Source organism: Ooceraea biroi, chromosome 14 (assembly GCF_003672135.1).
Source record: "Ooceraea biroi isolate clonal line C1 chromosome 14, Obir_v5.4, whole genome shotgun sequence".
NCBI classification, from domain to species: Eukaryota; Metazoa; Arthropoda; class Insecta; order Hymenoptera; family Formicidae; genus Ooceraea; species Ooceraea biroi.
The window spans coordinates 3,467,827-3,485,056 of record NC_039519.1 but is presented as its reverse complement, the minus strand read 5'-3'; the positions used below and the strand labels follow the sequence as shown (position 1 = coordinate 3,485,056).

The 17,230-nt window shown below is 41.6% G+C and overlaps 2 protein-coding genes and 1 long non-coding RNA gene across 4 annotated transcripts; 1 reads left to right on the top strand and 2 right to left on the bottom strand.

The window, feature by feature from the left end:
- Positions 1-1,292: 1,292 nt before the first annotated feature.
- LOC105286741 lies at positions 1,293-2,351 on the bottom strand. The gene is made up of 2 exons (XR_895306.2): positions 2,228-2,351; positions 1,293-2,144 (listed from the first exon to the last, which is right to left on the bottom strand). It is a non-coding gene; the product is annotated as an uncharacterized LOC105286741 (long non-coding RNA).
- On the top strand, positions 2,140-10,184 carry LOC105286730 (zinc finger protein 708). 2 transcript variants are annotated; one of them, XM_011351886.3, is made up of 2 exons: positions 2,140-2,492; positions 4,263-10,184. In XM_011351886.3, the coding sequence occupies exon 2, from the start codon at positions 6,955-6,957 to the stop codon at positions 9,271-9,273; it is 2,319 nt and encodes a 772-aa protein (XP_011350188.1). In that variant the 5' UTR covers positions 2,140-2,492; positions 4,263-6,954; the 3' UTR covers positions 9,274-10,184. The 2 variants fall into 2 exon arrangements, with proteins under 2 accessions (XP_011350188.1, XP_011350196.1); XM_011351894.2 differs by lacking the exon at positions 2,140-2,492 and adding an exon at positions 2,499-2,645.
- Positions 10,185-11,145: 961 nt separating this feature from the next.
- Positions 11,146-17,066, bottom strand: LOC105286746 (lysosomal alpha-glucosidase-like). The gene is made up of 18 exons (XM_026974785.1): positions 16,907-17,066; positions 16,260-16,804; positions 15,840-16,157; positions 15,598-15,755; positions 15,258-15,432; positions 15,072-15,162; positions 14,827-14,995; positions 14,677-14,746; positions 14,498-14,602; positions 14,162-14,419; positions 13,871-14,073; positions 13,683-13,790; positions 13,381-13,558; positions 13,151-13,299; positions 13,001-13,085; positions 12,647-12,917; positions 12,351-12,544; positions 11,146-12,264 (listed from the first exon to the last, which is right to left on the bottom strand). Exons 2-18 carry the CDS (start codon positions 16,740-16,742, stop codon positions 12,196-12,198), a joined length of 3,084 nt encoding a protein of 1,027 aa, XP_026830586.1. The 5' UTR covers positions 16,743-16,804; positions 16,907-17,066; the 3' UTR covers positions 11,146-12,195.
- Between the last annotated feature and the right edge of the window lie 164 nt (positions 17,067-17,230).

The window sequence follows — 17,230 nt, the reverse complement described above, 5'->3', positions numbered from 1 at the left end:
TCCAACGAAAAAACGTTAGGAGAAACGTTTCTTTTTCGGCAAAAAAACAGTTCAGAAACCACCAGAAAAATATTTATCAATTCTATATATCAGTGTCTCAAAGATAGACAGAGTTAAGTCACATTTTTGTAAAAAACTACATTTTTATATTTTATGAAGTACTCTCTAAATTTCGTGTAGTGGAATCTCACTCTTTTGAAATATCACTTCAAGTAATAGTGATCTCAAAAGTTTCAAAAGAAAAGAGGAAGAAAAGAGTATTGGATCGGTTTTCCGGATGGTTATTTATAAGGTGATAACGCAAATGTTACTTGCGAGAACGTCACGTCTGGCCTGGCCATCTATCGGTCGCTTGGTGAATCAGAGGTGGGAATCACACACACTTGTGTTGATTTTGTCTCTTGTTCCATAATCGAGTACATTGAAACGTATGATGTAAAAATAATGAATACTCGCAAAGTAAGTAGAAATTACTATTTTTTCTATATTAATTATATAATTTCAAATCAATTTAATAAAACACATTTTTCGTTTCTGTGGAAACGTGAAAAATACGTTTTTAAAATTTAGGTCTAAAAACGGTTTCTATTTAAACCGTTTCTTAAATGGTACTTTATGTTTCTTAGACATTAGATACGTCTAAGAAACATATATTAGGCTAACATGTGCTGCCTGGGTAACAATTATAAAATTAAAGTGACAAGAGTCTAATGTACAATTGCGAATCGCTGACTACTTCTAGTATCTGCTATAATGCTTTTATCTAACCGTGGATCAATAAATTCGCGATAAAACGACGTACGCATCAATTGATCACGAGATCGCAGATATTACACGGACACGCAATAAAACCCAGCAGGCAGCTATTTCAGCCTCATGAAGTGACTCATCGAGGATTGCGTTAACTAATGCAATCAAGTTTAATGGCGTTCCTCGTTCGTTTCACTCGTACGGTCTTCTTTCATTCCACTGCGAGCTCTTCACATGAGCGTTGCAGTGGCTGTGATATCGTCCGAGATTAAAATTGTACCGTATCGAGTTGTATTATAAATTAAGGACTGCAATGCTTTTTTCACATATAATTTTTTCAAATGAAATTCATAAAATATCGTCGTCGATTGTTCGATTGCAGCATGATATTGCAAACTCGAGGAATCTACCGTACCTACTAATGGTGTCGGTGTACTTGAAACGAGTCATTATTGCCATTCTTATTTTGCATTACAAGTAATGCAACGATGACTGCGTTTTAGAAAGTCTGATTGAATCAATGAAGATACTTCATTATTTATTCTTTGTCGATTTTATTTTTAAATGTGCGATTCTATATTAATAATACATTTATATCTTCTTGTATGTAAAAAGATGTGTTTAATTCATCGCATTGTGAGCGTGAATCTGCCTACATCTGATTACATCTAGCAGCTCCACTTGCATTTCTCTGATTACATTAGCACTGACACCGGTTACATATCTACTATATATTATTTAAATAATTATCTGTCGCAGATTTACGGAGTTAAAAAGTTATGAGAATCATTTTTAACGAAGCGTTATTAACAATAAGGAAAACTCAAATAAACAATGAGATAACAAGCAAACTGATTTTTCTCAAATGCAGCACACAAGACACCAATCGCCGTTCTCTCAATTATAAAAAAAGAAAGAGAAAAGAAGAAAAACGTATTATTATTCGGAAAAACGACATCTGCGCTTCCGAAAAACAAGATTTTTCTTTTAAAGACAGCGACTCCTTAGACCCCTGCTCAGCTCTCTGAAAAACTCAATTTAAACGAAAAATCGCGTTTGCTCCGCAATGCCACAAAGTACCTTCGTACTACCGCCGGCAATTTTTTTTTGTTTTTTTTTATTAAAACAAAATATAAATACATATGGCTCTGGGAACTAGCCCATATTGCCCGCTCTTTACAAATTAGAAAAAAACATTTCTTAAACTCTTAAGAGAGACATGAGTGATATGAACTCTTAACCTCTCGCACATATGTTGTATAACAATACCACCTCAATAACTATGAAATTCGAAGATTATCGAAGAATACAAAACTCATTCGGTACACAACCATATCATTACTTATAAATTCCTTTGCATAAGTCTCATTATTAGACTGCGATTTTAATCGTTCCTAGAAAGTTAGTTAACGCTGTAATAGCACCTAAGTTCATTGTATATAAAATTTGCTCAATAATAAGGACTAAAACTTATTACCGCCGGCAAATCGCGGGAGCTTCTTGGCGGCGCCATCGGGCGTCACGTCGGCGTACTATCGGCCATTATCGCCGCCGTCGACATCACCCCCACCGGTTCGCGACTTCGCCGGGCTCGCCGACGGAGAGTAGAGATTACAGCGGCGTATCGAAGATGGCGACCAGAGGGTAGGGTCGTGCGGCAGACGCGCTCCGCAAGGCAACCTCTTCCTCGGTGGAGACGGCGGTGTCGGGGCGAGCCAGTTGCACGCTGCGCGTCCAGTCCGGTGAGTAAGCGAGCGCGGTCGCGAACTCTCCGCGTGCGTGCCGTGCGTGCCGTCTCGCACCTGCCGGCGACGGCCGCAGGTTAACTGACTATCGCGCGCGCTTGGCGGCGCGCCGCGAGATCTCGCGCTTCGCTCCGTGTGTGCCTGCCTTCGGTAAGTTCAATGCGCACAGATCCGTGTGTCACACGGCGCGGCGCGGCGACGAGAAATGGGAGCGGCGCGCGGGCGCGCGTACGTGTGTGCATGGGTGTGTGGCGCGTGTCGCGCGGGTGCATGTGTACGCGCAAGCGAGCTAATCTATACGTAAGAGGGAAAGAGGATCAAGGGAGTCACTCGTGTTATATTGAATGCGAGAAGAGAGGGGGAGAGGGAGAGAGCAGAGAAGAAACGAGAAATACGGAGGCAAAAATGGAAAGGAGATTTTTCGAGCACGGGAAGTGATCAGGGTTGGGTTCCCTTGACCTGATGATTACGTCAGAGCCTTGCGATTGAATGACACGTTGATGTTGCTCCAAATTGATTAGTTTGAGATTCAATTAATTCCGATGAATTGTTTATTATGATACCGATTGTATAATAATAATCTCGATACTGCTAATTGCATATTGAGAACAATGCGCAGCATTTTCTATTTCTTAAAGTTTTAATTAAAATTAATTATGTATATCAAGCAGTTCTGTTTAAGCAAGTTTACAATTTAATATAAGTTTATCATCGATTCAATTAAATATATTTCAGTATTTCGAGCGAAAAAACGAGATGTTAAAGTTAAACGTTAAAGGTATGACGTTTTTCAAGCAGAAGTGTTAGCAAGAACTTGTAACATCTCTCCTCTGGCTGCGTGACTCGAGCGTGATGCAATTTTGTTAACGAAGCATCACTGGCTGGACGCGCTTTATATTTCTCGTTAGCTTTGTCATGCTCTGCTCCTCAGGTTGCTCCACTTTTCTCGTAAGCTGCACGCTGCCGCGCGTTGTCGTCGACGCGATGGTGACAAAAATTGATCGACACGGTTAGCAGATCGGGTCACGTAAATGCGTGCGAGTTTTCAATCGCGCGATGTAAATGCCCTCAACGCGATCGATGTCTCTCTGCGTACTTGTACACAAAGTATCCCGTCAGTGCATGTGTAAAATTTCCATGACTTGTTTATGATTTTACATGCAACACTTTTCCATAATAACTCCGAGATGATTAATTATTTTTTTAAATATTCATTAAAAATATTTTTTAAATCTGACGATTTTTTATGTGTATTTCTTTACAAATAAAACTTGAGAAATGTAAAAATATATATTTCTCTCGAATACTTTTTTTGATACTTTGAATTTATTGTGAATATAATGAGTTGTAATTAATTGATTATTTATTAATTAAATAAATAATAAGTACAATATTGACGAAAGTTTTTACTAAAACGTTAATTGAATTTTGGTATTATCGAGAATCTTGTAACAAAGGTCTAACTAACTCGTATCTCTTTCTTTCATATTTTATTTATAATATTAATCATTCTAAATTATCGTTCATAGTAATAATACAATGTAATCATTAAATAATTGTATTTAGAGATCACATCAGTCACACACACAACTGCATTCTAACTGTCAGAACTCTCATGTACATATTTTGTCGTGATGTACCTTTGTCTAACGCTATCTTCGTCCGTACGTATTATCAAGTACTCGGACTCGGTAGAACTTAATAATATCGAATCTTGCTAATTGGAATTAGCGAAGAATTGCCTTCGGTGTGTCTAATTTCTTTCAGATGGTGACGGGTTCCTCCGGTTTTCTGCTAATTCAGGATTCTGTCGGGGTCACGCAGTGGCTAAAACACACTAACCCACGCAGCTCGCTCGTTCTTGCCCGATACCTAAATGGCGGTTAACGCGTGCGATTAACTTCCGTGCCTCTTCTCTTCGCCTGTCAACGTCTAGTCAAAGGGGAAAAAAACGGAAGGTGAAAAAAAGAATCGGAGAGGAGCGATTCGGCGAACGAGGAGAACGTGACGCTCCGATCGAGATAAGGGTCCGCCACGAACACGAGAAATCGAAACCAAGCCAAAGTGTGTAAATATAGAACTAAGATAATCGAGCTGATTCAGAGGGATTCTGATTATCCTTCTCACGCGATGATATCGTACCAAAGAAGAATCAATATTGCGTAAAACTTTTTTCATTTTATAAATTCGATGTTCAGAGCGATTCTCGAAAAAACAGTCTTCAGAGTATTGACCTTGTAAAGCTCTTTTATTGATACTGTATTAAGTAGCGATAAGAATCGACACAGGTTCAATTAAAATATCATTGAAGTGCCATTAAAGCGTTGGAGATTATTCTCCAGAAGAACTAGATGGAAAACAAACGCACAGTAGAACACATAGCTGGATAAATGTATTAAAAGACTAATCAGAAGTATTACAAACTGCTTGAATTGTAAAACATTGTCGAAAATATCGATCTACCGAGGGATATCGACGAGACATTGAAAACTGCGACGAGTTGATCGAATCCCTCGGTAACATCGATGCGGTGGTGACTCGAGTCAGCGTTTCAAATCCAACGATTACACGGAGCAATGTATGCGGATTGCGTTCCACCGACAGGATCTCTCGTGGTTTATTATAATTTTTACAAAACACCACTATAGAAAACTAGGAACCGTTCTTAATATCTATAGCTTCATCTTGTCGCTTTGCTTAAGAGATCAAAAACGGTGCTGGCATCGATGATGAAATTCTTTAAGAATTTTACCAATTTTCACACACGTTATACAGTTTCTCTTCAGACAATTTGATAGATTATCCAATAACAATATAAAACTTCTCAAGAAGCAATTGAAATTGTCGGGAAAAACGAAAAATCGATTGGATCCTGTTATGTATGTATAATTAATATGAAGCGAAACTAACGCGCGGAAATTGACAACTGATTGATAAAGTGGAAATCGAAGCTGTCGATAGCTTTTACGTGCGGCAAGAATTTTCAACGAAACATCCATCTTGGGAAGATTTGAAAACGTTGCTTGCACTTTAAGATCAGCAAGAACTCGAGGTAAGTCGCTGAGAGACATCTTGAACGTGGGATCCAATTTGAGATTCTCAAGCCAAATCAGCATGACGGTGAAACAGTGAGCACTACGAGTAGGTGAACGGCAAAAGGAGGAAACAAGTGAGAAGCTATAGACGAAAGAAAGAAAGGGTTGACATGACGGTAATTCGAGAAGACTGAGGATCCGTCTGAAAGAACGCGGAAAGGGCGACGAAGTCTCAGGGCCAGGGTTCATCGAGCTACGGTGGAGGAGCGGGAGAGAAGCTCCGGTTATCGTGCGGGAGGGGTGCTACGCATCGGGCTGATATCGACCGAGGATTGCGCTTGCGTGGAAAAAGGCGCGAGCGCAATCGCAGCAGCTCCAACAGGGAGAGAGAAAGACAGAGAGAGAGAGAGAGAGAGCACGACGGCACCCTCCGCACCGAGAGAGGAAGAGGAGAGTCCTCTCGTTCTCCGTCGCCGTCAGTCGATTGTCGCACCGACGAGGAAAACGGGCTATCGCAGCCGTCACTGTCGGATCTAGAAAAGACTTCCGGTGTTTCGGTGGTGCCGGCAGGGCTCGGGGTGCACACAACACGGTGATTCCAACGCCCGCATCCCGGAAGCGCGGTCCTCCCGGGCGCGATCTCGAGCGCGGAGAGTTCGATTCCGCACAGCATCGCTTCGCAAATCGTCATCATTGAGGGACGGGGAAAAACCGGCGCGCGGGCGGACCGTGGCGGAGAGGGACCGCAGGCGAGGTATATCGGGACGATAAGAACGCGATAAGCGGACCGCTCTTCATAAACGTTTATGCGTGTGCGCGTCCTTCTCCTCTCCTCTCTTCTCTCTCCTCTACCTCTTCGCTCTATCTCTTTCTCTCTGTTCGACCTCGTCGCCGTCGCGATAAAAGACGAATCTGAAATTTTCCTCGAGGACCTTTGCGCCAGTTCACAGTCAACGATGTCCCGGAGCGGTCATTAGAACATCGCGAGGAACGGGAATTAACGGTTGCTAGGATTCGTTAAAATGTATCACTGATAATGATCAAGTTGCATTCGCGGGGTATCCAATCGACGGAATGCGAGATGACATCAGTGCCTGGCGGCTTAATTTAAAAGTGAATTGCGTGGACAATAAAATTATATTATTATAGCGACTGTGCAATATCAGTACAAATGGTCTTATCAATTATCAAGATTTATCCGTATAAAGCCGATCTCTCCACGTATCGCACAATGTCGGGCGTACCTATCGACACGGTTCTTCCCGTTAACAGCGCGTGTTTACGAGCTTAACCAGGAAGCGATGATCGGCGTGAGTTACTTGAAGCCGCGCGATCGGAACCTCTATGCCGAGATTGAAGTCGAGCGTCGAAGTCTCTTGAGACGTTGTACCGGAGTCACGCTGGCTGAATGAACGTACGGCGCGATGCTCAGCATGCAACAGCAGCAGCAGCAGCAGACATTCTTAAATCAAATAGCTGGGCCCGAGCAGCCGCAGGAGGAAGTTCAGTTGACGGAACTGCTGCCGGTGAAGCAATCGCGCATCAGGGAGAACATATTCAAAGACGTCAACGCGACTGATGCTTTAAGAGCGCTCCGGAGCTTCTCGGGCGACTGCGATGACGGCGATGAGCGATTCGACCTGCAAGAGTTCAATTTCTGCAAAACTGCCGACCACCTGGAACGCCCAAGTGGCAAGTATCGACGAACGGAGGCGCGCCGAAAGCGAACGAGAGAGCCTAAGAACAATGCCGAGGATACTGACGAGGAAAGGATCAGCGACGAAGTGGCAGGCAAGAACGCGAGGAAAGCGCGAAGCGCCAAGAAAAACGTTCGCGTGCAAGCACTGAAGAAGAACTCGATGAAATCGAATAAAAGGAAGCACAATAAAGAAGAGGATGACTACGAAACGCACGAGAAATCGGCTGGAGAGACGGCCGCTGCTGATCACGAGTTCGACTATGATGACGAGGACGGGGACGAACAGTATTCGGACTTGGACAAGAGAGATTGCTTCAAGGATGAGGTCTACGTATATCGACGGGAACCGTTGGATCCGTGTTCGAACTCGGAACCGGACGAATCCGAGGCGACCAATCGTGAAGAAGCTCAGCAGGGGATTCACGAGAAGGATCGCTTCAACACGGACGGGAATCTGTTCGACGGCATTGTTCGTCGAAAGAAGAACGTATCCGGGAATATGAAGGAATGCATGAAAGACGAAGAGAAGGAGGAACGCAGATCCAGCGTTGACGGGGCCTCCGAGAAAGAGAACTCCGAGAAAGAGCTTAGACTGAAAATCGATGCGATTATTCAGGCGAATTACCTGCTAGAACGCGAGAACAACAACGTGGTAGATTCGGAAGAGCTGAAGATGAAGGAAGACGTCAGTTCAACCTCGTCCGCGGTCACGTCGACAAACACGGAGAGCAGCGACAGTTCCCTGTGCAGTTCCACCGAAGTGAAGAAGAAGCTTGATCAGGTCAGGCAGACGAACGATCAGCAGAACACTCCGAAGAAGTACTGCTGCGTGGTGTGCGAGGCACGCTTCAAGGGCAATGGCGGCCTACGAAATCATTACAAGGTGGTGCACGGCGCCGGTCCGGTGTTCAAGTGCGACGAGTGCGGCAAAGAGTTCCCACTGAAGGAGCGATTGAAGTTACACGTGCGCACGCACACCGGCTTCAAGCCGTACAAGTGCCCCGAGTGCGATAAGAGCTTCGCACGAGGCAGCCAATTGGTACAACATCGTCGCACGCACAGTCAGGTAAAGCCGTACCGTTGCGGGTTGTGCTCCACCAGCTTCACGTGCTCGGCGAACTTGGCGCTGCACGTGAAGCGCCATAAGGGACAGAAGGATCACAAATGCGACCTGTGCGGGCGCGCCTTCCTGCGTCGCGATGCCCTGAAGAAACATCTCGAGTGCCTGCACCGCGACGTCAAGTCCTTCCTCTGCGAGATCTGCAACAAGATGTTCAAAGGCCACCTCCCGCAGCACATGAGGACACACGCGCGTGATCGCCCTCATGGCTGCGCCACGTGCGGCCAACGGTTTGCCCAGAAGTCCCAGCTGACCGTCCACCAGAGAACGCACAATGGTCAGCGGCCGTTCCGCTGCCTTGTCTGCTGGCAGGCGTTCGCTCACTCGACTGCTCTGAAGCTGCACACCCGACGCCACACCGGCGAGCGACCATTCAAGTGCACGGAATGTAAAGCTGGCTTCACCCAGCTACCGCACTGGAAGAAACACATGAAGTGCATACACGGTAGGAGCGATCCGTATGGCTGCAAACGTTGCAAGAGTTTCTTCCGAATCAAGAGTGACCTGGAGAGCCACGAGAAAATTTGCCATCCGGAAATGGAGACGGAGGACGATGGAGGCGTCGCCAGCAAGCCAATCGGCGGCTCCGACGTCGTCGAGAAGAACTCGGTCACCGCGAAGTACAAGTTAATGACAGTGGAGAAGATGCGGTTACTACTGGCGGTGCTGCTAAAAAGGATCAGCAAGCAAGAACGATTGGACGAGCTCGGCTTTGGCAAGCGTCTCATCGACGACGTCCTGCAAGATTCACTGTTGTCCGCCGGGAAGCAACCGGTCACTGATGGCGGTCTGTCCGAGCTCGAGGCTCTCACCCGAAATCTGGAGATCTTTCTGGAATGGACAGTGCCGAAGGAGCACTGGGAGAACTTCCGTAGGATGAAGAAATCACCCGAGGATATTTTGGAAGCACTCACGGCTACGTAAATGCATCCGTTTCGTAAAAACAATAGTTAAATTCATTTTCTCTAATCTCGAAAGCTAATCTAATTATTATTTAGCTGAAGTTTATCAAGCGAGACTTAATCGGTAGTAGTTACTTGGGTGATGAGACGTTCCAACAATATCTTAGCTTAGTAGCTGAATGCAAACTCGGCTTCAATGGTATGAAAATCTGTTCGTTTGCGATCGATGTTTTATATTTCAATCTTTCATACGACTTTTGCTATTTTGAATTTATCAAAAATATTTCCTAGAAAACAAAATAGAATCCCGACTAATGACATGATCTCCAAGTTACTCTTAATTAATTAATTGTAAAGACTAACACGCAAAAACCTTAAGAGACTATCGCGTTTTTTTTCTTAATTACGTCAATCAACGGAGGAGGGAATAATCAAGGCTGGAAGTGTAGGTTGTCAGTATCAGTATATGTCTCTTTTCCACACATTAGAATCATTTCTAACAGTTCCAAGTTGGAAAATGCGTAGCGCTTCTCGTTTTTTCCGTGTGTGATATTTATAAATTTACGAAAACTAAACCAAATGTTGAATAATGTTCTGTGGTGCCATGTGTCATAATACTTGCCATACTAAACCAGTGAATGTACGGTATTTAGAAGCTAAGTAACGGCCCTTACTTCATTCGTAGGGTAAAATGATTTAACGGTGCGGTGCATTGTCGATAAATAACGTGACGAGAAAGAAAAATCGTTTCTTTCGGACGACGTGAGCGGATCGCCGCGTTTTCTCCAGGATTTCCACCAGGCGATCGAAGCAAACTTGAATACTTTTTGTTGGGACACGACTTTCAGTGCATTAGTGGGAGTGTTCTTTGCACTTTGCATTTTATTCTAATAGTGAAGCACGCGACTGCACTCGTCAACTATATACTAAAAATGAAAACGAGGCTATGACGAGTCATTATGTTCTTTTATGCGCAATCGTTATTATCCTATATATTTATAAAGATATACATCTATTAGATACATACATATATATATATATATATATATACACATTTATAAATTGAATATTATGAGATTTTTGTTATGTGTTCACCGGAGCGCGCCTGGATAGCGGAGACTTCGATACAGTTTCTGCAAGGCTCTCCCGGAGTCGTAGTTGATACTATTATTCGTTATTTATCTCACTTGTATGTGCGCTTGGGCGCAATTAACGATACGGTTGATTAGCTGCGGACGAACAAACGTATCAACGTGTCGTGCTATCGTCGTCACTTTAGATAGTCGTAAATAAATGTGAGCAGACAATAATGAACGAAGGTTGCAAGATTAGCATAATTTAGTAATTGAGAAAAGGGAAGATATATATATTATATATATACACACGCATTACATATATAAAACGTATATATATGTACACACATATATTGGTATCATATGAACGATATGCTGATGGCCGCGAGGAGAGAGGAACGCGATACATCTCTCGTCTCGATTCTTAAAAAAAAAACGTCAAATTGTGATGTCAATTAATTGGATGGAAAAAAGTATGAATTGTGCAATAACGTGAACTCCTTTTTATCAAAATGTCATTATTCGGTGTTAATAACTCTTTCTGGAGACAGAGATGTTCTCTCCTTGCCGTTCTTGCATAAAATCAAAACTAATTTGATATTCGTAGATATTAGGAGCGACACCAGCTTGTGTTTAACGCGAGGTTCCTTCCCTCAACCTACCATTAGAATATTTCTCGATCGTACATGCGACTAAAAGTAGCAACAACAAACAAATATTGCAGTTAGAGGTGCTATTTCGTGCGGTGAAGTTGTTCCAAATTTAAGAAAGCTATTGCTTGGAAAGAAATTTCCGATTTTTCCTTTTTTTCCTTCTCTCTCGCGCGACGAACGATCGAGACGCGTTAACGAATCCAAAGACTTTGTTACTTTCATTGCCAAATATATCATATACGTACCGTTATTACATTTTAGTATAGTTTCATTTCTATTATTAGACAGATGTCAAGATGTATTTTGCGTTATGCGTGTAACGTATAAAGTGAAAAGCCCGTGCGAGTTGCTGCGCGTATTCATGCGTGCGACCTTAATGTTTTAACATGAGCGTGCGCGACGCATGCAGTGACTTATCGTTTTCAAATTTATTCGGGAGATCAAGATCTACGCTTCAGCATGCGCGGATGCAAATGAGGGTCGCAGTGCATTTTGAATATAGATCGAGGTCAAAGGTGAACCGTTTCGAATGGCTGATGAGAAGCGCGACTTCCCAAAACTTCCCCCTGCAAACAAAGTCTGCGTTCTTCGAGGATTTTAAGTTACGGTGCCAAAGCGGATAAATAGCGTTCCTTCCCGAGAAATGACCGCGTCGCTTGCATTTTCGTCAGTCTTATTATTCTTGTATATTTTTTTCCCGCGAAATCACGAATTATTTCCATTATCATTTCCTTGCCATGCCCGTACGTTCAATATCAGTAAAGTCAAAACGCTATTTATTATTTTATTCTAGTGCCATAAACACAATGTTTATCATATTTGTATAATATATTGTACGACAAACATTTGATTTGAATAAAAATGTTTCTTTACTCACTCGTCTCGTCATTAATTTCTATAAATGGAAATTAATATTATATTACACTTTCATACTTTTTTACGCACTGTCTTACACTTTTTCAAGCAGCACAATATTCTCTCACTTTTATTTAATTCAAGTGAAGAAAAATATATGTCACCAAAGTGCAATATTTACAAAAAATATATCGCTTCAAAAACATATCGCTTATATATACTGTACGTATTAAACAGATCTTTATGCTAAACGCATATCACTGCATATATCACATTAATTATTCGCAGTTACGAGATTTATATATTACGACTGGAAACTCCCATTTAATTAACGTTATCATTTGTCATTGCTTATTTGAAACCTCAATAATACCTCCAATAAAACCGGAACGACTCTTTTATATCAAGTTGTAATCCAGTGACGTTCAAGCTCTGGAATAAGTTTCGGATGTTTGTTTTAAAATGCATAATTATCCATATATTTTGTCATAATTGTTGCCAATCTTTTCTGAACTTACCACAGAGTTTTGACTAAATGTGATTTCTTCATCATTCAGATACATCTTGGAGATCAGATCCGTTAATCCCAGAATCTGAACTCTTCCGAGAATCATCCTCTCATTAAAAGAGCCATTGTCTACTGCCGAATTTAGTAGCGTGGAATTGGTTGCGGTGAAAGATATCCACTGATACTCTTTCTTTTTTATCGAATCTGTATGTGTTAAAAAAAAGATTAAATAAAAAATCTAGAGATGATGATAAAACAAAAATATAAAAATAAAATATAAACGCTTGATGATAAAATATTTCGTACCTATACCGTCACCATCGTCCCAATACAGTTCTCCCTTGGCGTTTCCAGCCTCGTTTAGCGCCACCAATAATTCAAACTTATTCTCTCTACTCTCCGTCGTGGTCGCACCTGGCCGCTGTGCTGGAAGTATCGAGCCTCCGCGAATCATTAATGGTATCCTGTCGATCGGCGCAGCTAGCATATAATATTTCCCAATGGAAAAGACAGACAACTGGGTATAATAGTCGTACCACAGGCCACGCGGTAAGTAAAGGCCTAGGTTGAGTTTGTCCTGCAGGATAGAAATTTAATATTAATGCGTTCCTCGTACATACATAACAAAATAAAAATCAAACGATCAAACGGATGGCATACTTCTTCCAACACTGGACTGATCATGAGCGCACTGCCCCAAAGGAATTGCGTGTCGATATCGTAAGTCCGTCGGTCTTCGGTGAACCTGTGTAACGTATAATAAAATAATTATTATTATATATAATATAATACAAGAAAATCGATACGTACTCGAAAAACAGCGGGCGCGCCACTGTCTCGCCAAACTTGTGCGCCCTGAAGAACAACGTGTACAAGTAGGGCAGGAAGCGATAACGTATGCCGAGCGCATTTCTTGACGACCGCACAACCGTTTCACCCATAGCGACTGGATCTTGCTCCTGCATAACGCAATATATTATGTTATATATATCAGAACTATATTCATTTATTTATTAATTGAAATATATCGGTATACTCACGATCGTAGTGTCGGAATTGTGATTTCGGGAGAACGGATAGAAGGCGCCAAGCTGCATCCAGCGGTTGCACAACGCGGCGGTCGTGTTCCCATCGAAGCCGCAAATATCAGCGCCCACCATTGGGATTTGATAAAAATTCAGGGACAAGATGGCCGGAATGCTCATTCTTAAATCGTGCCTGGTAAAATGGGTTTTGAAATTGGTAAATGAAGGGAAAGCATCGTTAATATTTATATCTAAATATTAAATAATATTTAATATATTATATATTTAATAATTTAATATTAAAGCACTATGGTTACCATGAAGAGTAAACGTCTCCCGTCCAATGGCCCGCGTAATGGCCGTGTCCTACCCACGTCGAGCGTGATATTATAAATGGTCTCTTCTGCCTAATTTTCCTGAGGGCGCTGTGCATAATTCAGCGCGATAAATTTATAAAATCTACTTTCAAAAAATATATAAAAAAAGATCATGGATTTCTACTTACTAATTGGTGGTGATCGCTTGGCTCGTCCCGTAAGTATTGTGGAGATCATAATGCGAGCCTAGGTAATGTTTCGCGTTCATGCACAGAGTTTTAGTAGCGAGCAAGTCGCCAACAACGTTAGGCAGATGTTCGGGATAATCGAATCTGTTATGCGTGCAGCCGTTCTTGTGACCGTTGTAAAAGTTGGATGGCTCGTTCATGTCCTTGGTAATTTCGGGACAACTTGAGTGAGTGACTTAAAAATTCGATATCATTCGCGAGATTAGACGTCCGAAGTTGCTCTAGACTTACGATCCACGCGCCGTCGTACGCAAAACTGTCGTGCATATCGCTCATCATACTCTCGTAGTACTCCATCGTCTTTGGATTCGTGAAATCCGGCCACACCGTGGAAACGAGATTCCAGACCTTGCCGACGAAAGGTCCGTCCGATGCGCCATCCTTCACGAATATATCCCGTTTGATCCCTTCGTCGTACGGTAAATAAGAGCCGCTATCCTCAGAAGCGGATATACCGGCATCGATCAGGGGAATATAGTGCATCCCTGCCTGTAATAAAACAAGATACTGTGATGCATCTACCGACTTACATGCAACATCACACATTTCATAGACGTATTACCGTACCGCGTGAATTTCGTCCACAAACTTGGGCAAATCTCTGAATTTCTCTTTATTGTAGGTAAAATCGTTGTTCTTATCCATATAGTCCAAATCGTTCCACTGAGTGTCCTGCAAAGAGAATACGACTTAAGTATCTCGTAGCCACTACATCCGCTAATGATATAGAAAGTGGCAGATATTACAAATGGAATTCCAGCTGCTCTCGTTCTGTTCCACACTGCTTTGGTATTTTCCAGGCTGCCATATCCAAACCTGATAGATAAATATAAAAAGAACATTTTTATTTGCATATCAAAAATTACTTCATAAATTATTTTGTAGCGATATAGTACCTGCATAAGTGGAAACCGAGGGACCAATAGGGTGGCATGAAGGGCTTGCCGACGATTTCGGAATATTGTTTCACGACGTCCGCTGGAGTCGGCCCCAAAAAGAAGTAGATATCGAAAATGCCGCCGATCGTCCTGAATGTTATGGCTGGTGTAGGCTGCAATATTATATCTGAAAGGTATGATATTTGAATTATTATCGGGAATAATTAAATATAAGTGTCGCGAACGTTACACGAAGTATTTACCCATGGCATTACTGTTGAGAAACAATACTCCATGAGCTTTCCCAGAATCTTCGACAACAATGTAAAACGGATGAGATCCGTATAAATTTGCCTAATTAAAGAAATAGAAAAAATATTTTTATTTATTTTATTTATTGTATATTTATTAGCGTACGTAGCGATGAATGCGAGCAAAATAAAACGTACATTTTCTGTCGGTGGCTGATCCTTGTTAAACAGAGTAAATGACTGCCAATTTGTATTTAATTTCAGATTCGATCTGTGCTCGCCAATTCCGTAAATGTTATTCGTTGGTAGCGATGAACTTATTTGCAAAAACTGGTCGGCAAATATAAAACCTCCAGTTTTAATAGAGTTAAATCTGCATACATATAATATTATGTAAGATACATTTTAATTTTAATAATATATTTAGTATAAATTGTTTAATAAGAGTAACGTAACTTAATAAATTCTTGTAAACTTACTAAAAATTTTTTAGGTAGATAATTGTACTTTTCATGTACATATAAAACAGTATACTTACAACGTTGTGTTATCACTGACTCTATCAACTTTGAAGCCAAAATTTGCATCATCGTTATTAAATTGATACTTCGAGTCACTAATTCGGGAGAAAAACGGTCTTGGATCCGATCTGATCGGCCACGGTGGTTCGTATCGCGCATTCAAGGGATCGTATATCTAAAAAATTATGTAAAAATATATATTATTTTCTATTTTAATACAATTTATATGAAGCATATCATGTACAAGCATCTGCTATACCTTTACACGCAGAATGGAATTGTCTATGCCTGTAGCTTCGACCTTCACAAGAGGCACATTATTCTTGTACACAGATTTCCTCTCTTGTTTGAGAAAAGCTTCGAAATTATTGCCATCCTGAGTGCAGTTTATATATTTATAGAGACTCCAGTTTTTGGGATAATAGCAATACGGAACATTCAATGGCACTCGTTTTGCAGTGTCGACTCCTTTATCAAGGGGATTCCAACAACATCCCCTGTCTGTGCAAGAGAGCTCTGATGCCCCATCCTCTGGATGACAATCGAAGCGCAATATTTTGGGAATATTGCTGCATTGCTTAAAAGAATAAATAATAACACAGTGTTAATGCGACATAAATAACAATTAATGATACATGATTTCTACATTTTCTGTAGAAGAATTTTATACTTCACTTACTTCGGTATCATTAGAAGCAGGATGCTCACTAGATGATTCATCGTTATTTAAAGGCACTATCTCGTAATCGTAGTCCTCTTCCTCGATGTGGACATCAAGAGTGTCCAATGATATGTGCTGATATCTCGTCTCTGTGATAGTATCGTTCTTCACGTCAATTCCAACTTGCACCTCTATATTGTAGTTGCTCATGGTAGTGTAGAATGAATTCAAAATCATAGACAGGAGCGTGAAACTGAGGAAAATCATGACGCTGCCGAAGGACAATAATATCACTATTCGCTTCATGAGGTTGCAACAATCGGAACCGTGTCCCGCTCGCTTTTCATAAACTTTCCTCGTTAATTTGTAAATTTCATCGTCCGGTCTCACAATTACGTTGATACCGGTTTTGTTTGCAAAACTGTTGGAGTAGTCCTTGGCCAATGCGTCATGATGCACCAACTTGCGGGCGTCCTGCCCATTTGCCGCTACATTGGTCATTTTTTTTCAAATCATAGATCACAGTGATCTATCGATATATCTCAATTTTTAATTAATTGCAGCTGAAAACGTCAAAGATTTAAAGGAATTGCGTGCGAGCACGCGCCCGTGCAAGATCGTACTGCCACGACGCAGTGAATCATATATTTATGAAACATTATTACCTTATCAACAAAGTGAACTTCCACTGTGAATACGCTCACACAACTGCTCTTATACACAATCATTACTTATTCATATACAACATAAACACTCCGCTCAACTCGCAGTCCACCGTCCGCAGTTATTTTGAGTCGGCTGGAGTGACAGTGGAGACCCTAGCGGAATGAAAATGAAATAAGGAATCGTGCTTTTCGTCGTTAGGCGGCAATATGCAAATTAATGAATTATAATATTTGCATTCAGAAGAATTTGCCGCATCTTGAAAAAATGGTCAAAAAAAACTCCTTTCTTCATATAGCACCTAATATAGATACATGAAATCCTAT